Source organism: Ascaphus truei, chromosome 5, assembly GCF_040206685.1.
Source record: "Ascaphus truei isolate aAscTru1 chromosome 5, aAscTru1.hap1, whole genome shotgun sequence".
In the NCBI taxonomy this organism is placed as follows: Eukaryota; Metazoa; Chordata; class Amphibia; order Anura; family Ascaphidae; genus Ascaphus; species Ascaphus truei.
The window spans coordinates 61,285,496-61,311,563 of record NC_134487.1 but is presented as its reverse complement, the minus strand read 5'-3'; the positions used below and the strand labels follow the sequence as shown (position 1 = coordinate 61,311,563).

The following is a 26,068-nucleotide window of genomic DNA, read 5'->3' as shown; positions in this document are numbered from 1 at the left end:
AAAATAATAGCATTTATGAGATATACTCAATCGCCTTGAAGCTGTGAAGGGAATGTATCAGCCTGTCCCGTTGGTGCCACCTCTGGTGTATCCGTTGGTTCAGCAAGGTGCACTGGAGCCACCGCAGCCAGATGAAGTAATAATCAGCAACACGGTCAGAGACTCCCTCCAGATACACCTCCCACAGCTCTCACTGCTCACCAGCAGGCAACTGCAAAACCTGGAAGCGACAGCAGTCCCAAGCAAAATAGCAACGCACCAAGGTACTCTCTCCGTTTGTGCAGTAATGTCAGCCACAAACTCGCCTCTTTGGGAAACGCCCTACGCGTTTCGTCACTAAGGGCTTCGTCAGGGGTTGAATTCAATGGTCAAAAGGGGTGTCCTTTATATCACCTTTACTGTTGTGATTGGCCAGTACGGATGGTGGGGGGGTACTTCCAATTTCACAAATTTAACCCTGTTTCATTGCTGGACAACATTATACATGACAATCATAAAGCACTAAAGCCTATTTGTAAGCAGTTTAAACATATTCCTACTAACAAATGAAAACGAATAGCTAGATGAATGAACAATATAGAAATTATAAATATTTAAAGGACAGAGATTAAATATTGGATACATCCAAAAATAAACTATATAAAGAAGTAAAAGAATAACACATTAAATAAGCACATAAATAAACTCATTGGGGCAACACACAAGCATAATAAAAATCATAAGAGAAATGCATGACCTGTGAATAAAAAAAAAAGTGGGGGGGAGGGGAAAGTAAAATGGGAAGGGAGGTGGGAAATGGAACAGGGAATAGGGAAGGGGTGAAGGAAAAAGGAGAGGGGAAAGAGAAATATGGAAAGGAAGGAATAACAATAAAATACATAATATAGGGGATAAAATAAAAAATTTAGCCTACAGCACCTGGTATTCCCAGGCAGTCTCCCATGCAAGTACTAACCAGGCCCAACCCTGCTTAGCTTCTGAGATCAGACAAGATCGGGCAAATTCAGGGTGGTGTGGCCGTAGGCAAATGATATACCAAATAATATATAATTAATAACCATTAGAATAATCATAGACTGGAGAAAGCAGAATCATAGACTGGAGAAAACAGAATCAGAATCAGAGACAGAAAAAACCCTTGAGGTTTTTTCTGTCTCTGATTCTGCTTTCTCCAGTCTATGATTATTCTAATGGTTCTTAATTATATATTATTTGGTATATAATTTGCCTATGGCCACACCACCCTGAATGTGCCCGATCTTGTCTGATCTCAGAATAATACTGATCTCAGAATAATACTAAGCAGGGTTGGGCCTGGTTAGTACTTGGATGGGAGACCACCTGGGAATACTAGGTGCTGTAGGCTAAAAATGTTATTTTATCCCCTATATTATGTATTTTATTGTTATTCCTTCCTTTCCATATTTCACTTTCCCCTCTCCTTTTTCCTTCACCCCCTTCCTCTTTTTCCATTCCCTGTTCCATTTCCCACCTCCCTTCCCCCCCTCTTTTCCCCCCGTTTTTCATTTTACTTTCCGCTCCCCCCCCCCCCCCATTTTTTTTATTTTTTATTCACAGGTCATGCATTTCTCTTATGATTTGTATTATGCTTGTGTGTTGCTCCAATGAGTTTTTTCTGTGCTTATTTAATGTGTTATTCTTTTACTTCTTTATATAGTTTATTTTTGGATGTATCCAATATTTCATCTCTGTCCTTGAAAGATTTATTATTTGTATGTTGTTTATTCATCTAGCTATTTGTTTTCATTTGTTAGTAGGAATATGTTTAAACTGCTTACAAATAGGCTTTAGTGCTTTATGATTGTCATGTATAATGTTGTCCAGCAATGAAACAGGGTTAAATTTGTGAAATTGGAAGTACCCCCCCACCATCCGTACTGGCCAATCACAACAGTAAAGGTGATATAAAGGACACCCCTTTTGACCATTGAATTCCACCCCTGACGAAGTCCTTAGTGACGAAACGCGTAGGCCATTTCCCAAAGAGGTGAGTTTGTGGCTGACATTACTGCACGAACGGAGAGAGTACCTTGGTGCGTTGCTATTTTGCTTGGGACTGCTGTCGCTTCCGGTTTTGCAATTAACATAACAGATATTACACAAAAGGTTTACTACTATTTGCAACATTGACCTATGTCAATGTTCAGCGATCAAGTAATTAAAGACTGACACCTTGGGAACATTTAGCCTGAGTTGGCATTTACGAAAATACTAGCAAGTTAATTATAAACTTTGTCTCATTAACTGTTTGTGCCACATGTCTCTTATTTATGGAACGCTTCATTTGCTTAGAACACAAATGTTGCAGACACAGAATTCATTTTTCTTTTATAGCTCAGGTAAAAAGGTCACATTTGAAGTTTATTGGCTACCGTAATTGATCAGAAGCAACAGGTAGACCATAGGAACATCTTTTCAATATTAATGGGTGGTTTATTCGGGCTCATTCAACTACTGGGCTCTCCATGATGAAGATACTACTGTATAAGGGACCAATACAATAGTAGATGCATTATGTGACAATATAGTCAAAATGAATCATTTTCTGATTTATTTTTATTTCTTTGTTTTGTGGAATGATTGAATATTTTTACAATGCTATAAAAATGTTAACAAATTAAAGCACTGTAGCACTGTAGATCCAATTTTAACTCCACTTTTTTGTAAGTTATTGCACAGTACTTGCACAAACATTAGCTTATAAATGTACCTTGTTTATGTTTACGGAAAGTAAATGATAACATTTGATATCTTGTGATAAAACACAGACACCTTTTTGGGTGCCACAGTATATATTGTCTATGCTATAAGCTTAGCTTAATGTGTAGAGACTGACAAACTGGGGGACAGACATTTGCTGCATGTCTCAAATACATTATGCAGCATTGTCACAAACATGCTCTAGAAATGCAACCACTGTGTGCAGCATTAAAATTAACAGCACTGTTAAGTACAATGTTATCGGTGCACCCAAAACCTACAAATGGGACTGTGATCTCAAACTAGCACCCTATGGGCCAAATACCTTCTCTGTATGATGAGGTCAGAAGGAGTGGGGTCTCCAACAGGGTTTGCATTTTATTTAGTAGGTCTCTTCTTGTATTTGCCCGGGCTGCTTTTATTTTAAAAATCTGATGCTCCATTCTGGAAATATACATGTTTGAAATTGTCTGGGAGGCTAAAATGGAGCTCTCCCCACAGCCCAGTGCAGTCTTTGGGTTCTATTGAAGAAGCTGCAATAATGCCTGGCATTCTCGCACACAGAAAGCACCATTTAAGTCAATGGGGCTTTCCATGCGATATCGCCGATCCAGCGCTATCACAGCTTCTTGAATAGACCCCTTAAGGTTACCATGGTAACCACGGTACCTATAGATTAAGAAATTCATTATTTTTAACACTGAAAAAAAACAAACAAAAAAAAAACCCCAAGAGCAGGACATGCTCAAGGGGGAAAGATACTGACATTATACTGTATGAGCTAAACCAATATAGGCTTCTGGGGGGATTGCTGCTTTTTTTATTTTTGCATAAAAAGTTACTTGACAACATGACTTCTCAGACATGGTTTATTTAACCTTCTTTTGAGCCATGACAGATTTGAATGCTGGAATGGAAAACTGTTCCTTTTTCCTTCCCGGCTCCTTTGTCCTCACCACCCTCTTTGCTGACGGATAGAACAAGCAGAACGGGTGTCTAGGTTTACAGAAGCGTTTGTAGCTGCTGAGAAACGAGAGCAAGCTATGCAAGTTGAAATCTTATCCATAACTCTGTGTAATTCATAGCCTAAGTGGAGTTACATTACAGAGGAAATGAGAGAAACACCTTCTTAACCATTGCAAACGTTTGTGTAATGATTTTGCTTTAAAATGTTTAAGCTCAGCTGCTGGACTCAGAAAAGCATAGAAACAAATATCACATAATATACAAGTTATAAAGGAGGGCTGGTGATATGGGCCGAGTTACATAAAGATCATTTGAAAGAAATACGAATAAAAATCACAGCTTTAATAACGCTCAAAACAAAGAAAATTATGATTGTATTATTACATGACCATCCCAAAACAGCAAAAGTAAAGACAATTTGTATTACTTAACTAATAAAATATCAACTGAACTTTTTAAATATTTAGTGCAATCAGAGCATTACAAATAAGACGGGTGCAAATTAGGAATACACTTTTGAGTACTACATAAATAAAAGATCTCCGCTTAACTCCATTTATAAACCGGACTGATTTCTGGAAGTGAAGGAGGCCTGTTGTCCTTTGCCCTTTCTGACTTTATTTATGCCAGCTGGTCAATTTATTTCTTGTTTTTCCCTTTTGCCAAGTGGCCGCAGGAAGCAGATCTGCATCCACTGCACACTGCATTTCATACCAGCAAGTCAGGCAGGCACTAACAGGTTGCACTTCCTGCTGATCGCACAGGGATAACTTCAAATATTGTGATCAATGAAGTGCAATCTAAGAGGTGGCATCATATATAAGAACACATTAATTACTGTTGCATATCTGCCTAAATAAAAAGCAGAACGTATTTACGTCATTTTTAAAACCAGCATATTTCTTCCTTTCCTCTTTGCTGCTATAGTAAACTTGAAGAGTTACGTTCAGCACACTTGTGAGCACATGACCTGCATATGGGACAAGGGTTAATACACAACTACCTAGCTGACACACTTTTCATCTTCCGCAAAGGTCCCTCAAATTAGTAATAACTCCCCTCACGCTGTCCCAATATACCATCTGTCACGAACAACACACAGGTGAGCATGTGACATATACAGTATATGCAACCAGGGTTAATACACACGGCTACTTTAGCCAACTCACCTTTCACCTCCACAAGGTACTCAATGAGTTCATATTTACCCTTACTCGATTGCAATCTATATTTTTCATCCTCCGACACATCCACGAAATATAAAATATGAAATTTGCAGTCTAAGGTCCCTATTTATTAAAGAAAAACTATGCACTTAGCAAAAATCTGTTGTAGCAAAATGTGTAAAAATGTACTTAACTCTATACAAAGCGGGCAAACAGTTCATTCAGAGCCCAAAACATCATTATTAAAGTTATGTTTTAATTTAAAAAAATATATACAGTATATATTAGTGCTTGGGTTACAGAAAAAGATTATTACAAGAACATACAGTTATAATAAATGCAGACTAATTTCTTAAAATAAAACAGAAACCCCTATACAATACGTTTCCATATGTCATAGGTTTATCCCAGAGAGGTCACTGGCGTAGGAGAAATGACAACTCACGTGTCTGATCCCAAAACACACTTCTTGTTGAATTCTGATTGTCATATTACCTTTGTGAGACTTATGTACTATTTTTTCTCCATTGAAACAACATAAGCCCATCCCTGCCATAAATCAGCTGTGGCTGGCAGTTTTGTTACTTGAAAAAAACAACTATTTTCTCTGGATTTTAAAAGTCTAAATATATAAAAGACCTCATATCTTTATTTCTCTCATACTTCGACAGACACAAGTTTCAGACGAGTTTGCTGAATGTAACAATACGCAGTTTGACCAGCTGGCTCCTAAATTTAAGCCACAAATGGATATCTGTCCCTTGCCACCTCCTAAACCTCAAGTGTTTGGCCTTATTGCGTCTGTCTTTCTGCAACTGCTATGAATATCTAAACGTTATTATTCGGAATAGATGTCATCCCCTGATATCCTCATTTTTAATATAGCTCTCTAGCTAAGTGGTGATCTGTTTGTCACCTCTCTCTGTGATGCACAGGGGATATTTCTCAAATTAATCCCTCTTTGTAGATCAGCACAGACACAGAAAGGGTCTTGGCCTGTCATAAAAACAATTATTGTATTTTTAACACAATTTCTAACCAAGCTTTGTATGCTACATTATCTTTTATAAAGAACTCTTATGTTGGTCCATTAAAAAGTATCATAGCCTACAACAAATCTAAATTTAATGAAGTCCAATATGGTAACTAGAACTCAACTTATTCACATGAAACAAATCCTCATTATAAGCATCTAAACTAAAAGTCACCTATTCTTCAATCTAGGAAATATAAATCTGGCTGCCACATCGCAAGGACCTTATTCTATTAAATGTGAGATTTTGCTGACATTTACTATGTACTGTCACCTAACGAATAATTTGTCCTTCTGTCTAACAAGCTATACTTACCTGGTACACAAGCACTTATGTAGACTCATCCATCGCCTATTATGCTTAATGCTTCATTCAAGTTTCCTGTACATGGATATGTATATTTGCAAATTTCAGCTGAAGAACAGCCTATAGATTATTGTCTGAAAAAGGTAGGATTAACATATCGCATAAAACCATTTACGGTCAACATTCATTCCATATCTATTGAACCCCCATGTGAAGTTTTACATATTGCTGTCATGTTAGGAGAACAAATACAAATAAAGATACAAGTGACCAAGGATTTCTCTAACATCGCTGGTTTATGTAACAAGCAAGAGAAAAGTGTGTTTTATCGCACTGCTCCATGTATGTGTGCACATGATTTCTTGCATGTTGTGCAGATTGGTAAGAGCCAGTTACTGAACCATATGACCTTTGAGAAATACAGTATGTACACCATGTATTTCCTCCACCATCTCCTCCTACTAACACTCTACATGTCACAAAATGGGGCTCAGCACCTTGATACATTGGCGCAGGATGCAAATGTATGGACGTTTTCCAGACTCTTTCCTTGAATTCAATGTCACAGGTTTTGTGTGGAAATGCCCAAAATATTCCTTGCAGGCAATAGAGTGGAATGCATTAAAATGAGCAGGTGTTTATTGATTGCCTATGCATTTTCAAATGTAGTAAATATCTCATCAGAATCCAAGACTAAACATGGCAAAAACACATGATTGTGTAGGACGGTAGGCACACGCTTACATGTTAAAATGGACAAGAAGAAAAATGTGACACACTGTAAATTCTCATCCTGGCAAAAGCATTGTATGCTAAGAGGTAAGGCAGGGTTGCAGACCTGTCAGAGACATGCAAATGAACCCACAAATGCTATTTGTATTTGCTGTACACTGGAGGGTTATTGTCACTTTTTTTCCTTCTCATAACTTGGTTTGTGTTTTCTTTAAAATGGAAATGATTGGCTAAGGCTGTTAGCATAAAATCTTTTATCTACACCATCCACCTACAAATCATTTTCAGATATGTTCACATTCTCCATGCTCGGATCAATACAAAATAACTTTTTGCTTTTCATGCCATAAATATTGTACTTGGTCACCCTCTAGTGTCACAGAATGGAAATACAGCCTGTCAGTACAAAGTACTATAAAAAAAAGACAAACACATAAAAGTTTATATGTTGGATTAGCCGTGAAAAATAACCCAAAAATAGAACAATTATCTTTGCAAAAATAAAAATATTGCTGCAATTTTTTGGGGAAAATGTTCAGTTTCAGAGAGCCTCTGTATTAAATGAATCTTTTTCTCCCTTTATATAATACTGACAAAGGATAAAGTGCTCAACTCGTGGCGACAACCAAATTGTGTTATATTTTACAAACCGTCCATGTATAGATAGAAATACTTGTGTAGCGGCAGGTAGTACTAAATGGCAGTAAAAGTGCTAGTGGTAACTGTTCCAAAAATGGTAAATAATACACAGAAAAACACAAGCCACTGCACTCAATTTAAAAACACACATTTTTAATTCATATGATATAAACTATTGTTGTTCCTGTATGTGTATCAGCACTTAAATATATTGAGGAAATGGCATGGACCCTCAAACGTTGCAATTTTTGTGCTAGAGAGCAGTGGATGTTTAGATTAACTATGTAGGTGATGCTCAAGTGCCTGGTCCTGTCTCCATAGTTATAGTCCAATAATAAGAAAGGTTGGCAATGCTGGGAGCTATTGGCAATAAACCAGAAGTTCCAAACACAATCTTGAACCTATATAAGGGGCTCTATATCACCCTGAAGGTAGGGGGCGAGCATGACTATATTCTTCCCCTCCTCATTGGGATGGCCCTAAGGTGTGTACTTACTGTTGTCCCCATCAGTCTTCCTTAGCGTGCAGCCGTGTCCAAATCCAGAGATATCCAAAAGCAAATAGGTGTGCAGCGCACAACAAAACAGAGAGACAGGCCTAGCAAAAATGATTACTTTAATTATAATAATTAATAATTAATCATATATATCTCTAAATGTCTGTGAATATACTTTAATTGAATACATACTTACTGTGAATACATTTAATGTAACCATGTATTGTATTTAGTATAACTCTGTGCCCAGGACATACTTGAAAACGAGAGGTAACTCTCAATGTATTACTTCCTGGTAAAATATTTTATAAATAAATAATAAATATATAGGTGTGCAGCGCACAACAAAACAGAGAGATAGGCCTAGCAAAAATGACTACTTTATTGAAAAAGCATAAAAAAGAGTGCAACACTTATTCGTGTTTCGTGCAGGTTGTGCACTTTATCACTTCTTGTTAAGTGTGCCACGCTTCATCAGGGGGAGGAGTCTGTACTAAGCCTTCCCCATAGTAGGTACTTATAATGCTAGAGTGGAGGCTCGTTGCTCCATAAACCAATAGGCTCTGGATAACACAGGTACCCTATCAGAACGGGTACTGTCGGGAGACTGTCTCATAGCATACCATTCAACCTGCATTGTCACCATAGCGGGTATATGGTGAGAAGTCGAGAGACTTTGTCTGTTGGTCTCTGGGGACCACATTTGTATGTTTGCGATCTTATTTTCCCTATTGCACTGTGCATGAGGAGACTTGTGCGATACATATTATAATATACTATTCTGCCTGCATTTTCATCATAGTGGGGATATGTTGAGCTGATAGACCTTGTCTGCTTGTCTCTTGGGACAACGTGTATGTTTGCGATCCTATTTCCCCCATTGCATTGTGTATGAGGAGACTTGTGCGATATGTACTTACATGATCTATACTTATATAGATGCACTGTTATCTAGGCTAATATGTTAACCAATGTTACGCCATACTGAGATTAAGCGATTAAAAGGTTACAGTGTGGGCACAAGACCTTACATACTCTAGTACTGCTACTATCTGATATATGTATATTCTTAGTGCCTCCCTTCTTCTCAGAGGTTACATCAATAGCATATATGCACGATTGAGATCTGATAGCTATATAAGTATATGTATACACTGTCTATCCGGTGTGGCTAATCAGGAAAGCACTAGGATCAATATACTATTTTTTCTTTGTGCTAAATGCCTGTGGGCAATGTCTATGTCTACAGTAGTTACACTAGTAACTGCATGTAATTGATTAGTAGCTTACTTATGTTACTTTTTTCACCATGCTACAATCTGGATACTTTTTTCCTGCTTTAACTAGATTCAGCTACTATAGCCACTGCATAGGGAATACATGGGATTTCGATTTATAGGACACCCAATACGGATTGACTAATAATCTGCAGCTTTTTGGGGATCCACAATCAGAGATAATTAATTTTGGACTATTTATCCTTACTATTCTGAGTCCTCACTACTCCGTTACAAGGATTTTTTTATGGATTTTAATTATTAAGTGTTATACTACTTTGATGTAATAAAAAAAAATAAAAAATGGTTTTGTATTTTTAGCCTCTCTGTAGCTACAGTGTCCAATCTATTAGAATAATTACTTAAGGGCTATTAGTGCCTAGAAGGAGCGATGTTTGGGGGGGGGGGGGAGGAGAGAGGAGAGAGGAAGAAAAAAAAAAAAAAAAAAAAAACAGGTGTCCCACCAAGGAGACAAAAAAACAGCACTCAAGATATATTTAAAAAATGTGTATTTGAAAAAAAGCAGGCACATATAAAGCCCTTGGATTTATATGTGCCTGCTTTTTTTCAAATACACTTTTGAAATATACCTTGAGTGCTGTTTTTTATGTCCTTGGTGGGACACCTGGTTTTCTGTTATTTTTGTTGAACAAGCACCTATTTCTTTGGAGCCTTTGAAGTGCCTGCTGTTATGTTATATTTATATATATATATATATATATATATGTAATGAGTCCCCGAAGAAGAGTTTCTGGTCGAAACGCGTTCGAGTGGGAGTCTGCTGAGGGGGGCCCCTACCCTCATTTACCTGATATGGAGCTTTGACCTACTTTTCTGCCCGTGACACTCCTACACTGAGTGGTGATGTATATCTCACACTGCTATTTGCAGTTTCATTGTATCCACTAATGCAGTTACTCAAGATGTTTGAATAGGATTAGTGTAGATACATTTTTTCAGTGTGGGCTTTCAAGTTACAAGTGTGCTCTTACAGAGCCCCCTGTGTCCTGTGCATGTCAGTATTTAGACCCTTGCCTCCAGGTTCATATTGTATGGTAGAGTTGAGTCCCCCTCTTCTTTTAATTTTCATCCCGTTTTAACTCACTTCAATAAATTTCTGTTTACACTTTATATTTATGTCCGTGTGCTTTTTCTGTGTTGTGTTGTGTTGTGTTGTGTGTCTCTCTCTCTCTCTCTCTCTCTATATATATATATTCAGACAAATACTTTATTGGTACATACAAATATTTTCATAAGGACCCAATTAAAGTTGTGTCCTGCTAGCCTTTCTGGCCCCCATCTATGCTTCTGCTATTGTGAGCAGAGACCTATACTGTATCAGACCTACATGATACACCCTGAGTACTATATCTGCAACACCTTTGCTGATATTTATAAAGATGGCTGCATCTCCAAAGATGCAACATGACCTCTTCCTTCAAGAAGTTCAGTTTCCACAAGGACTAAATAGTTAGTAACTCCAAACAGTTTATGAAACGTACTCTCTCAAAAGGGTCCCTCTCAGGTGTCATCTTTCTAAAAATAAACAAAGCCACTGAATATTACTATCAGTGTAATTACTTGAACACGCCATATAATTCTCATTAAGTTATTGACTTATTTCATAACTTAATATAGGCATTTGTTGATGAAGATTGAATTGCATTCCCCCGTTCTATTTCACAACAACCACATTGATTTAATCTCCAGTAGGCTTTTGATACCACAAGCATTTCACAAATGTGATAAAGGTCCTCCATTAGAAATAATGGGCCATATTTTCTAAGCCACAAGACACTTTACAGCCCAATCAAGTCAATGAATGGTGTTTTTTAGCAGCCGACTGCGGAATATGGGCAAAAATTCAATCAAATCTTTTCTTGCAGTATGCAGATATATTGTTAAATATAGAAAGAGTTTAGAAAAAATATATATTTTTTTTAAATACACATTTCTTGATGGAGGGATGTACAATGTATACTGAAAGGTGGGTGGTAGTCACTGTGGTTAGCTCTATCATTAAAAGATGGTGATATATTTGAGAGCTGGTCAAGAGAAAGTCCAGGCATTGAAGATCCAGGAACACAGACTTCCTGCTATTAATCACAGTGGCAGCAGCTCCAAATCCCACATTCCACCAGGTGACTTCTATTGCCATGGCGTGTGACTAAGATTTCAGAGAATGGTCAGGGCAGCTCAGGTTTTCCTGCAACGCAATAACTAGAATCTACTGCATCTGGCAAACTTTGGACATTCGCAGCTTGCAAAAAGATGTGAAACTTCAAACACCGCCAACTGCGAATACAAACATCAACTTTTGCAAATACTTAGCAGGAAAAGAATGGCTTGTTTTTGTGAAATACGCAAATCTATGCATAATGTAGTACATATTTGTGACCCTGCTAATCAAGAGTGTTTGTAGAAATGTTTAGCCAATCCGCAAGCAAAAAAAAAAAATATGGAAGTTTCTTGAATCAAACTTGGACAGGTTCACACATCTCTTTATAACCACTGACTGTTAGCAGCTCGGACCTGCTACTGTTTGCCTTATGTAAAACAATGCACTTCATTCTATCTTTCAAATCCAGCTTTCCAGTTGTCTTTGGAAAATCATACAAATATTTAATTTCCACTTTTTGCCGACAGGTGGTCTTGGTGCTTAAACATCCCATTCTACAAAAAGAATGCCAGGTTTCCAAAGTCACCTTTTATAGTCCAAAACCAAGTTTTTTTTTTTTTTTTTTTTTTTAGAGATTGATTCCACTACCAACAAACCGGAGCTATATAGCTCTATGCCAACACGTGAGGGACAGTTATTGGTTGATGCGGATTGTATATTGATGGAGGTAGGAGTTATGCAGTGTGTATGTGCATGCACTGGCACTGTACTGTTGGAGTTCAGCGAGGGTGAGCAATGGAAAGTAGGTGCATTTTCTGTCTTGACGATTGCCCTGATAAGGGCAAAATTGTTGTCAGGAATGGAATACACTGCTACGGAGAGACATTTGCATAATGGAGAAAAGGTTAGAGACCATTTTACTTGGAGTGAACAGTGGGGGAGAAGAGAGAAGGAATTTAGATCAGCTAAACGTTTGTTCTGAGTGCATTATCTCAGCTCTTCATGGGTATATTATCTGCTTTCTAGACGCAGAGTCATTAGCATTAAGATGATTGCAAAGATCTAGTATTTAGACTCAATGTTAAAAAGAAACATTTTAAATAATGGTGCTAGATAAAATTCTAATATGAACAGTAAAATAGGAAAAGATAAATTACTATTTTTCAAAGGGCAAACATTACATCAAAATGCTATCGCCTTGTGATTAGAATTTATACATATTTATTTATTTACACAGTGGAAATATTAGATTGGCCACTTCCATTGATCAGCAGGAGGCTCTTCAATTAAAGGCTCCCACGGTTTCCATTCTATCATTTTTCTTGCCAAATACAGTTCACTTTCAGCCTGTTAAATGAAAGAAGTGAGATTTATGACATACCAGTTGGCAGATATTTACTACAAAGAACAAAACCTTCACAAAATACTTTTAAAATATTCTGAACCCCATTTAACCTTTGCAAGGCCCTAGTGACGTCCCTGGCACAACACAGGAGCTGGTCCACCAGGCGGCCCTGTGAAGTGCCAGTTACATTGTGCTGTGTCTGCCCTGCCTGTGCAGAGTTTCAAGTCAGCCTCTGCCGGCTACACTAGCTAGAAGTGGTCCAAGTTATTTACATGAAACAGTAGAAGAGAAAAAAAAGTCCTAAAGGGAGTACTTGCCCACCCCGTAGGGCTTGGGGTGATAGGGGTGATTAAACAAGATTACTAAACTAAAGCCATTGTGAATCCACTTCCGTTTTGCGGTAGCTGTAGGCATTTACATTTTACAAACTATACTTTGAAATATGAATACTTATTGTTAAATGCATCAAAATATTTTTGTAAGTAAATGCTTAACCCCCACCACCACCACTATTTTTTAACATGTATTACAGATTGGAACGGGGGTCCCATGAAGCTGTAAAGAGCTATTCCTGGTAGCTCCCAGGAACCACCAGTTTGGGAAAGATTTACCATCTTATAAAAGTAAAATCAAAGATGGCCACCACAATGAGTGCTCAGCTGTATGCCATTACCCAGAATCCCTGCGTCCGGTCTGATTATGGCATATGGCAGGTTTGGGGACCTATCCGAGATGAGAATGCTCCAAGTGTTCTTTATCCTTACGGGTCCCTTTTCGGAAATAAGTATAGCTGCCAATCTAAACCTCACTCCCACAGGGCAATTAGAGCATGACATTGTGGCTTCCTAATGGCCAAACGTAGTGACCATTTTTTATTTTACTTATTTTATGTTGAACACAAAACAAAAAAACACCCTGTAAGAAAATAAATCTTAAGAGGAGAGAATTGTTAGGTTTTTTACCTGCAAGACGATTTCCTCTATTTGCCCACATTTAAGCCGGTCCTCCAACTTCTGCAAATCTGTTTCCTGAATTAATTTTAAAAAAATTGCCAGAATGAAATACTCCACTAAATTAAAGGATTTATAGAAAATAAACCCAATTACTTGATACAAGTTTAACATAATGAAAAACAGCTAGCAATGTAGATATGAGAGACTGCTCAGTTTTGTAAATACATTTGGAATAAAAAAAAACAACGGTTTGTATATATTGTTCAAAATCTGTAATATTTGAACAATCACCTAATTTTCACTTAAGGACTACAGGGTTTCAGTTAACGGTTTACCTTCCCAGCTGTAAATGTTACAGAAAATATCTCTGCTTGGTAGATTAACAGATTAAATTCCATAGTAGGGACTGGCTCTCCTTTGTACCTAAACTTTACACATTAATCACAGCAGTGTATAAGACTATATGTATGTTTAACTGGAACCTTCTGAATTTCATATAGTTAATGATTTTACATACAATAATTTTATACAGGTGTAAGACGCCATTAGCTCATTAATGCAAGTTAATGACAAACGAGCAGGTTAAATAACACGTTCTCCTAAACAATTGTTTTCAATAGCAAAACTTAAATAACGCACTCGCATTGCGGTAACGGATGCAATAATGTTTGTTACACCAGTATAGGTTTTCCAATCTAATGTGCGATCAAAAATTGTGAGTTGGAGATTCATGATTTCCAAGTTGCACTGTTTAAAAGACTTGAATAGGCGCTTGACCATACCAAGAGAAAGAGATGGGGGAGCACAGGTGGAAGGGTAAAATGGAACAAAATATGGTTCAGGTGTGTTAAACCCTGAAGCAATGACAATGGGGTTTAGAAGTGTGTATTAAATCTTAACACTCACACGGCCTTGTGCAAATGCTGTCGCATCAAGTTATCTTTTGGTCTTCTCCTCTCTGTCTTGTAGAGTAGTTCTTCACTGCGTCAGCGGACTTCTTCTCCTTCTTCTTTGGTGTAGTATCACCCTCGGGATAAACGAATAAACATATGAGCAGAATACATTAACAGTGTTATAATGTCCCAAGCGATACAAACTGGGTTAAGATGTACTACAAACACTCACACGGGCAAGTGTGAGTGCACTCTTTGGGGAGGCTTCTTTGGACTCCAGGAAACAATTCAGCCTCTCCAATAGAGTTTAGAAGGTCTGTAATCAAACCCAAAAATAAGTCATGCAATGGGAGGTTTATAACAGGGTACTGTTACTCACACGGCCAAGTGTGAGCACACACTTGGAATGGTATCTTTGTTGCTCCTCCTGTAGTCCCCGGATTGAAATTCAAAGCAGGATAGGGTGATGAATTCTCGCTCCAGAGTGGTAAGTAAAGGTCTTAAACCCAAAAGGTAAAAGCCAAGGTTTTTATTAGAACAATACACAGAAAAGCACCGCTGACTCAACAAGTGAGCCGCGCTGTAGCAGATAAAAAAGCCAGTCTGTAGGGAATATGGTGCAGGACTCGTGGTTTTGCAGCAAACTCCCTCCGCGTCCGGATGTAGTGCTGCGCTTCCCTTGTCCCACTCCCGACGGTGGCTGCAAAGGTTCAAAACATTGGGGGGTTTTGAGCTACGCGTTTCGCCCTTTGTTGGGCTTCCTCAGGCTCCGTAGTAAGCTTTTTTATCTGCTACAGCGCGGCTCACTTGTTGAGTCAGCGGTGCTTTTCTGTGTATTGTTCTAATAAAAACCTTGGCTTTTACCTTTCGGGTTTAAGACCTTTACTTACCACTCTGGAGCGAGAATTCATCACCCTATCCTGCTTTGAATTTCAATCCGGGGACTACAGGAGGAGCAACAAAGATACCATTCCAAGTGTGTGCTCACACTTGGCCGTGTGAGTAACAGTACCCTGTTATAAACCTCCCATTGCATGACTTATTTTTGGGTTTGATTACAGACCTTCTAAACTCTATTGGAGAGGCTGAATTGCTTCCTGGAGTCCAAAGAAGCCTCCCCAAAGAGTGCACTCACACTTGCCCGTGTGAGTGTTTGTAGTACATCTTAACCCAGTTTGTATCCCTTGGGACATTATAACACTGTTAATGTATTCTGCTCATGTGTTTATTCGTTTATCCCGAGGGTGATACTACACCAAAGAAGAAGGAGAAGAAGTCCGCTGACGCAGAGTGAAGAACTACTCTACAAGAGAGAGGCGAAGACCAAAAGATACCTTGATGCGACAGCATTTGCACAAGGCCGTGTGAGTGTTAAGATTTAATACACACTTCTAAACCCCATTGTTATTGCTTCAGGGTTTAACACACCTGAACCATATTTTGTTCCATTTCACCCTTCCACCTGTGCTCCCCCATCTCTTTCTCTTGTTTCCCTATTCATTAAGGATCCCGGGTAGATCCTTTTTTGGGGTTGTTTGAGTCACAGGAGGAGACAAAGAAGCGGAGGGATACCTTACGAACTTCTAAGGTTGTTATTATACCTATATCCCGTACTTACTATACATACAGGTAGCGCCCGGGTATTTCTCTTTCTACAACGTCGCTTGACCATACCATCATGGAAATCCCAAACCAAGAAAATCTCCAAAAAGCAAAGTTTCTTCCCGTTGCTCGAGACCATTTTACACCAATTCATTTGAATGGAGCCGTCCAGCACAGCATATTGAATCCAGACCATGGAGTTTATCAGACTCTTACTTTGGCCTCTTCCATTATCATTCATAAGTATGCAGGCACAAAATAAACGGAATTGGACATTTGGTCGCGGCCGTCTTGCCGCCAGTGCTTGGCCACAGAAGGACCCTTTGCCACAGTCACTCTAGGGGCCAGGCATTCTAGAGGCCAGGCATTCTAGGGGCCAGGCATCACTGCGAAACGCGTAGTTCCCTGCCGGAGCTCATTGTGTGAAGGACCTGGGCAGCTGCCGGACTTCCGGAAAAGATCCTCCCTCCCGGTCCCGCTGTCGGACGCGCTAGCGGGAGCACAACCGGAAGAAGAGGGTCTGCCGGATAGGCTCACGGCTGACGCTGGGCAGTTTGTTCATCTGTGTGTGAGTGTTTCACAGTTTTTTTCTTTTATGACTGTAATAAAACTTTTATTTGCGACTAATCCAGGCTTTGCCCATTTCTTGGCATATGGGCGCCTGGGAGAGGAGCTACTCGTGCACTGCCCCCACTGGGAAAGAAAGCTAAGACGTTACTGATCTATACGAGACTGATGACAACATCCACTGAGGGAAGGGGCTCACACATGGCCGTGTGAGTTTTTCCTTTTCTTTTCCATCACCATTCCCCTATTATAGAGGAATTATTTCACCAACCATATTCTCCTCTGAGGGTGAAGTCTCACACTAGCCCGTGAGAGTCGTTGAAACTTATGCTTTATGTTTCATAGATTGTCTATTTACTGACACCAACTGTTTATTTATATACAGTTTCCTATTCCCCTTCCCCCCCTCCCTTTCCCACTCCCTTCCACCATCATTTCACTTCAGAAGCAACGAATGTTTATTTTATACATGCACTAATCTTGTGTATTTTATCATCTTTTATCTTTTTGAGTTCAACACTTTGCGCTGACCACTACCACACTTCCATTCTAGGGGCCAGGCATTCTAGGGGCCAGGCATTCTAATTAGGGGATTTTAGGGTAAGGAGTAAGGTTATAGGCTTACCTTAGTGGGGAAGCAAACAGCGGAAAGATGTCTTGACGGCGAGGTAAGTGGCAGCTAAACGCCAGCGGAGATTTGGTCGCGGTAAAAACGGCCGCGGCCAAATGCCCCAGACCGCAAAGTAAAATCCCAATGCACACGTACCTTAGAAGTCAGCGAAAGACCTATGTTCTGCATTAAACATTGTGGCTTATAACTTACGACGCACATTTAGAACAAAATAGGTCTTCCAAAGATAAAAAGGTGTGTTTACATTATAAATTGTATCTTATTTTATTTTACACTATTTTATGCTTAAAAAATTCCACCTGGAAATATTTTTCATTGTATTCCAAATGTAGTATAAAATATATTTACACAGTTCTAGTACAAACCAGCACAGTTGAAAATTTCTATTTTGCAATGACCCCCCCCCAAAAATTAAATAAAATAGGCCCTTTCAAAGCTCAGCATGGTTTACGGTGCATAGCCATGTGCCTTTCTTACACCCAATTGCATGCAGGAACTTTAAATAAAAAGCATTTTAGAAATAATTAACAACATTATACAGGCATACCCCGCTTTAAGGACACTCACTTTAAGTACTCGCGAGTAATTACATATCGCCCAATAGTCAAACGGCAGCTCACGCATGCGCCTGTCAGCATGTCCTGAACAGCAAAGTTGAACTCCCTACTTGCACCAAAGCTGTGCGCAAGCGGGGAGACTATAGAGCCTGTTACAAATGCGTTATTTACATCAGTTATGCACGTACATGACGATTGCAGTGCAGTACATGCATCGATAAGTGGAAAAAAGGGAGTGCTTCACTTTAAGTACATTTTCGCTTTACATACATGCTGAGGTCCCATAGCGTACGTTAATGCGGGGTATGCCTGTAGACTGTTAGACGTGTACATACCGTGCATTACTGCCTTTATGCCGCGGATTAGTTAAAGCAACAATTGTTCTGTCCTGCTCATGAGATTTAGGCGTCTCATCTCCAACACATCTCAATTGCCACATTTACTTTCCCCCTCCGTCAACCATTCGGTTTCTCATTCCTCTGTCATGTCACACCCCACCTCCCTTTTCTACTCTTCAAACTCCTATCAGCACACGCCTGCCTTTCACTTTCTGCCCATTCCATGCAGCTTCAAAACACCAGGGGAAAAAAAACTCATCCTGCTTGGCAGACATATCCAGAAGATCCACACTGCTCATTGAAGAACAAAAACAAACAAAGTCCTATGTAGAAAGGGGGATGATATTTGTCCTCCAACATTGCACACAAGTAAAGAGAAATAATCAGAGGTGGACAAAAATATAACATCTTTTAAAAGCCAGTCAGAATTCTTAGGAGCCAGCATTTTGTTAGGCGCTTGGAGAGGAGGGGTGGTGTCCTGGCTACCCCACTCCCGTAGGCAGCTGTGTCAGTGTACATCTGTCAGAGCATCTTTGACACACAGTCTCCCATACACTCCTCCCTACTACAGTGTGCATTGAGAGCAGAGGTGGGCAGAGTACAGGGGGGTTCCGACTAGCTCGGCCGCCATGCCCTTACACAGTCTCTGCATCCTGCTCTCATTCCCTGCTCATCCAGCTGCTGTGACAACCTGTCAAGCACCGCTGCTGTTGGTCCCAGCGCACCAAATCCAGCTCTGATGTCGCTAGGTAGCACTATTGCTGGTCGCAGCGGTGATTAACAGGTCAGTCATCACTGCGCACAGGTACCAGAGGGGGTATTTTAGCGTTGCTTGCAATTATTCCATCCCTGGAAATAATAATACGTATATATTTCGTACATACAATAAAAAGGAAAGAAGGTTAGATCCATACAACTCTCTGACAAAGTACCGTCAGGTACGAAACGCGTCAGAGTTGACTGCAGGGATGCGGTTATTTTAATAAATCTTTTTTCACTGCATACTTATTTCCAGCCTCCTCACTGGTGCTGTCTCGCAGTGCCCTGCTTTTTTTCTATTTCTTAGATCCATACAAGCTTGGTGCTTGTTATAACTTCAGCATGTCGGATCACTTAAGAGGTTTGGCTTGCTGCATTGTTTTCTCTGGAGAACACAAAATGAGGTATTTCTTACCGTCTGTACTATATTAAATCTCTCGTTTACTATCTGCTCAGTGTATTTCCGGTATGCTGCATCCTTAGGTATGGTCTGCAGCGTGGCAAGAATCTTCGTGTATAATATCCGCAGCCGCTGAAAGAAAATAAAGCTGGGTAAGCATACAATTTGATCTAAAAAAAATGATGTCAATGTGTGAAATAATGTGTAGTATTGACAGAAAATGTTGCTTCTGTCTTTTCCTCCAGCCAGAATGAAAATATACCTCTTAAAAGCAGTAGCCTGAGCTGATTGTCATTTTCTGCTGTATTCTATATTTTTACTTACTTTCCAACACTATTTTTAAAATCTGATGCTCCGTTCAGATGATTTAAAACATTAAGCATCCAGCAGGTTATAAACCAGCTTTTCACAGAAAAACTAGGAGGTATATATAAAAAAATAAATTATGTGCAAGACAGATATTTTAGGTGTTAACGCAAAGGATTCTGGGTGGGATTGCCGCTTTAACATACCTCATGCGGGTTCTGAGATACAGCCAATCCTACCAAGCCAGTGGTCTGTAAAGAAAAAGGACAGAGGTGAAAACTTAAATAATGTAAATGGACACTTGACAGCAGGGTTGGGCAACTCTAGTCCTGAAGAGGTTTTCAGGATATCCCTGCTTCAGCACAGGTGTTGGTATTCGACTGAACCATCTGTGCTGAAGCAGGATTTATTTTTTTTAAAACAAGATAGAAAAAAGGTCCTATATCTAGCATTACATTGGCCTCCTATGAGGATTTTTAGTATATTGTATTATATGTTCACATGTTTGGTTATGTTTATTAAAATGTTATTGTTTTTGGTATGTTTGTCCCATGTGGACATATATGAATTATGTCAGCTGATGGTTAGCCTCTGGTCATTTGACCTTTTGTAGAGATATTGTGCATCTCATGGATTAAATATCCACTTATTTTTTTCCACAGCGAGTGCTAGATATGAGACCTTTTTTGGGTTCTTCTTGAACCTACCTTGTTAAAAAGTTACTTTTTTGTCCTATTGCACAATGTTATATTTCTATCAATCAAGTATTAGGCTGAGCGGTACGGCCAACAATTGTTTACTGATGCAGGGATATCCTGAAAATCTGACCCGTTGGTAGCACTTGAGGACTGGAGTTGCCCATCCATGTTTTACAGCAAGCAGAAACTAAAGTAAAACATTCTTTCAAATGCAGAATTATGCAAATTAACTATATTACTAATCCTCCTATAGATGACCATAAAATTCCCAAGGACCGTTAAGACTGATAAGACATTTATTCCATTTTATAAACGTCTTCTGAAAAGCAAAGGTGTTCAATGTGTGAACAGTTTAACAGTGATTACAGTGTAAGGCCGTGATTATAGTGCCTGCTGCAGGGGGCGCGCAACATCACTAGCGAAACCTCCACTCTAGGCAGGCAGCATCGGGAAGCGACAGGTAGGCATGGCCGTGACATCACAAGCGGTTCGCCCTCATTGGCTGAACCACTCTCGCGCAGAAAAAAACTAAATTATTTGTCTCCTCAATCACGCTTCCGCACACTGTGCGCCTCCATTGGAATCAATGTATTTGTTCTGACGGCACGGCCTAACAGGGAAACACATAAGAGGCGCAACAAATTATAAGGCACCCAGCCATACCATTGTAACCTTTTTAATGCAAGATTATGCTCGCTACTGTAGCTTTTCAAATCTCAACACAAAAAGCCTTATACCAAATGGACATTCTACAGAACCTACTGCAGCTTTACAATGTAATAGTGATCAGGAAGTCATAAAGTCTTTAGAACTATTTTTAATTCCCCAAAATAGTTTTTTATTAATAGTTCTCTGAAAGAGAAAAAACAATTACAATGACGTATAACATTTTGATAACACAAAATAAAAAAAAACGAACGCAAATTTCAAAAACAAGTGACACTCGCCGACTCCGACACCTTAAAATGGTCATTTTTTTAGGCTTACGCTTTAGGTTTCCCACAGCAGGACTGCCCGGCCTAATCTTAATTTGGTAAATCAGATGTCATATTTTTAAAATGCATGATAAATTCCCAAAGTAATTTATGGTAAGTGTCATGATAATATCATGAGACATTGTGTATTTTAATCCATCTGGTTCTTCAGGCGTTAACGGGGCAACAATTTGGGTTTAAAAATACAATGCACTGGGTTTATGACAGGTAGAGACATCTCCTAGATCTGTGCTGTGCTTCAAACAGAACTTAATTGGGGTGGCCTATCCTGGATAGCCCACTAAAAGTGACTTGTGTGGTTTAGAAGGTTGTAAACGATAAGCAGACATGACTTGTCAGCCTCAATGAAAACTCATCATTTGTGAATAATTACTGGTGCATTCAAGAGAGGTGACACAGGGTATGCTTTCAGTGAAGGACTTTTATTAAAAATTAGAATATCATGTTATGTCATCTACCGTACATTCTAAAACTTACAGATCTGTAATCGTGTCACCATTTGTTGCTCAAATTTAGGGATAAGATGGTCATTAGTCTCGTTGCGTACGTAGTAACCACGTAAATCTACTGATGTGACTGACGTGTGTCAGTTTTAAAAGTTATGAGTGCGTTTATATACTGAGCCACAACTCAAGCGTCTTTGGGCAAAAAAAATGTTTTTAATCTGTCATAAAATTATCAATCTCACATCTGATTTACGACAGGGGTTGGCTTATGTTGTTTCAATGGGGGAAAAAAATCGTACCCAAGTCCTAGCAAGTATTATGAAAAGCAGATTTCAACAGGTGGTATGTTTGGACCAAAACCGTGAAGTTCCTTTTCTGCACCAGTGACCTCTCTGGGAGAAATACTGCCTGGTAATGTAGTTTAGGGATTTTTGTCTTTGTTTTATTCTTTTATTTTAAGAACCTCTCCTGCATTTACTGTAATTGTATGTTCTTGTAATCCTTTTTCTGCCATTTAAGCACTGTATTTTTTTTATATATTAAAACATTTAATAAGTGATACTTTGGGCTTTGAATAAACCGATTGAACCCTCTGGAGAGAGTATTTACATTCTCGGACACATTTTGCTACAACAGATTTGTGTGTTAAGTGCATAATTTTTTCTATTATAAACAGGGGCATATATTAATTTTCATTTTTTGTTTGCATAATTTCTCAGGTGGTGGCAGTGAATAGATATTATTTCAATTGAGTAAGGGGTTAATATTAACTCATTGAACGTACCTTGCGGGGTGGAAAGGCGAGTTGGCTAGAGTAGCCGTGTGTATTAACCCTGATTTCATATCCAAGTCATGTGCTCACTTGTGTGCTGTTCGTGACAGGTGGTATATGGGGACGGATTGAGTGGAGATAGTCAATTTGAGGGACCTTTGTGGAGGTGAAAAGTGGGACAGCTTGCGACCCTTGTCCCATATGCAGGTCACGTGCTCACAGGTGTGCTGTACATGACAGAGTAAAAAAGTGACAAAACTCTCCACCGTACAGCAAATAAAAATACCACTTATCAGCAGCACATTCACGTCGCAGACATGTCCACAAACCTACATTTCCCCATAGTCACTCAGCATACAATGCATCCACTGCAGCCAGGGATTCTGGGCAATGCAAATGAGCACACACTGTCACTTTTTGCTTCCTATCCATTTTAACATGAACCCCTATAAGCTTATACCTGCTGTATTGCAAAACCCAGGTTAAAATGCATGGCCAGTAAACCTACTCACAGACAGCTGTTTCAACCTTTTGGGTTTTAGTATGAGGATGGCCCTTATGCAAATGACATAGTTACATAGTAGATGAGGTTGAAAAAAGACGTACGTCCATCAAGTTCAACCTATGCTAAGTTTAGGCAACAGATACTTTATCCTTTATCTATACTTACTTATTGATCCAGAGGAAGGCAAACAAAAACCCCCAGAGTCATATCATCCAATGATGTCTCATAAGGGGAAAAATAAATTCCTTCCTGACTCCCAAGAATTGGCAATCGGATTAATCCCTGGATCAACATATTTCCCATGTATACTTATTTGGTATATCACTGTATACCTTTCCTATCTAAAAAGATGACCAACCTTTTTTGAACAAATCTATTGTATCTGCCATTACAGTCTCCATGGGTAATGAATTCAACATTTTAACTGCCCTTGCTGTAAAGAACCCTTTCCTTTGTTGCTGGTGAAATCTCCTTTCCTCCAGCCTTAAGGGATGGCCCCGAGTCCTTTGTACTGCCCGTGGTATGAATAGTTCTTTTGTAAGCTCCTTGTATTGTCCCCGAATATATTTGTATATAGTTATATCCCCTCTTAGACGCCTCTTTTCTAATGTAAATAAATCTAATTTAGCTAGCCTCTCCTCATAAGTTAGATTGTCAATCCCCTTTATTAATTTGGTGGCTCTTCTCTGCACTCTCTCTAGTTCCATAATGTCTTTTCTTAGGATTGGTGCCCAAAATTGTACGCCATATACAAGGTGAGGTCTTACTAATGCTTTGTAAAGGGGCATAATAATGTTTACTTCCCTTCCATCCATTGCCCATTTGATGCAAGATAACATCTTGTTTGCCTCTGCAGATACTGCATGACTTTGGGCACTATTGCTAAGCCTGCTGTCTACAAGCACTCCTAAATCCTTCTCCATCAAGGATTCCCACGTTTCCAGTCTCTCCAAGTCCTTCTGAAGAGAAATTACATCCTGCTCTGATTCTATTACCTTACACAATTTAGTATCATCAGCAAAGATGGAGACTTTGCGCTCGATGCCAACCTCAAGGTCATTAATAAACAAGTTAAAAAGCAGGGGTCCCAGACCCTGAGGTACTCCACTCACGACTTTAGCCCAACCTGAAAAAGTTCCATTTATGACAACCCTCGTTGTCTGTCCTTTAACCAGTTTTTAATCCAGGTGCATATATTATTACTGAGTCCAATTTGCTTTATTTTGTACACCAACCTTGTGTGAAACCGTATCAAAAGCCTTTGCAAAATCTAAGTAGACCACATCAACTGCATTACCATGGACTAAATTCCTACTTACCTCCTCAAATAAACAAATAAGGTTAGTTTGGCATGATCTATCCTTCATAAATCCATGCTGACTATTACTAATAATTTTATTTTCCATTAGGTATTCCTGAATATTATCCCGTATTAAACCTTCAAGAAGTTTCCCCACTATTGAAGTCAGGCTTACAGGTCTGTAATTCCCCGGTTGTGATCTAGTTCCCTTTTTAAATGTAGGCACAACATCAGCGTTACGCCAATCTTGTGGTACTGAGCCTGTGGAAATGGAGTCGTTGAATATTAAATATAATGGTTTTGCTATTACTGAGCTTAACTCATTGAGACCTCTTGGATGTATGCCATCGGGGCCAGGTGCCGTATTTACTTAAATTTTTTCAAGTCGCTTATGAACTTCTTCCTCAGTTAACCAATTGTTCATTAATATGGAGGTTGTGGCTTCCTCCTGCGGCACTACTATTGAACTTTATTCTTCCCTGGTAAACACAGAGGCAAAGAATTTGTTTAATACCTCTGCTTTTTCCTTATAATTGAAAAGAGGCCGCTCTATAAGGGCTGTTCTATACTGCGTGCGCTTGCTGCACGTGCGGCAGTTTTAGTTGGCTGAGGTTAGTCAGCCTTTCTATAATGGTGCCACGCGCACGGCAGTGTGCGTGGAACCGGCCGACAGGGGGGGGGGGGGGAAGATGAAGAAAATAAAGGATTTGCGCCACTACCGCCGCTGAAATGTGTGTGTGTGTATGTATGTATCTGTGTGTACGAACAATGTTAATAAACAATTTATTAAAGTATTTCTTTATTTCAAAACTTATTTAAACACACACACACACACCTCACTCACATCATACACACAAAAAGAATGTGGCACACGCGCGCACGGCCACATGCCCCTCTCTCAGGGAGAAGGAAAAAAAAGACAGAGGGATAAATAATGTCTATTTACCCAGCAGCCAGCTTTATTACCTCCTCCCTCTCCCTTATTTAACCAGCAATTCTTTTCACCAGATTAGGCATAATAGGGTAAGTGTTACACTGGCATATTAGGGTTACAGTTAGGCCGGTATATTAGGGTTAGTCTGGCATGTCTGCCAGGATATTATGTTTAGGCTGGCATGTCAGGGTAAGAGTTAGGCTGCCGGGATATTAGGGTATACGAATATCACTATAATCGCGGTTTTGGGCTGGCTGTCGTTTAAATAAAGGTGAGTATATATTAGGGTCAATAGCATCTTTCCCTCATATGTATATTTAACGTGTAGATGTGTATATACACAAGCACCCCCCTCCGGTCTCCCTGTCCTTCCCCCCTCCGGTCTCCCTGTCCTTCCCCCCTCCGGTCTCCCTGTCCTTCCCCCCCTCCGGTCTCAGTGACCTCCGAAGTCTCACCTTCTTCAGTAACCCGGCCATGGTTGCGCCGCGATGCACTCTGGGTAGGAGGCTCGGCAGCTGAATGAAACCACAGGCAAAAGCGATAGATCGCCGAGCAACGCAGCTAACGAGCACCGAGAAGACGAGGGAGAAAAACGTACGTGCGAGCCCATG

General features: G+C 39.5%; 1 protein-coding gene and 2 pseudogenes across 1 annotated transcript; 1 reads left to right on the top strand and 2 right to left on the bottom strand.

Annotated features, from left to right (window-relative positions):
- Positions 1 to 906: 906 nt before the first annotated feature.
- Positions 907 to 1,025, bottom strand: LOC142496336 (5S ribosomal RNA; annotated as a pseudogene).
- Positions 1,026 to 1,226: 201 nt separating this feature from the next.
- Positions 1,227 to 1,366, top strand: LOC142496343 (5S ribosomal RNA; annotated as a pseudogene).
- Positions 1,367 to 12,660: 11,294 nt separating this feature from the next.
- Positions 12,661 to 26,068, bottom strand: NDUFA5 (NADH:ubiquinone oxidoreductase subunit A5). Its single transcript, XM_075599898.1, has 5 exons — positions 25,913 to 26,068; positions 20,014 to 20,058; positions 19,517 to 19,633; positions 13,764 to 13,829; positions 12,661 to 12,803 (listed from the first exon to the last, which is right to left on the bottom strand). Exons 1-5 carry the CDS (start codon positions 25,931 to 25,933, stop codon positions 12,702 to 12,704), a joined length of 351 nt encoding a protein of 116 aa, XP_075456013.1. The 5' UTR covers positions 25,934 to 26,068; the 3' UTR covers positions 12,661 to 12,701.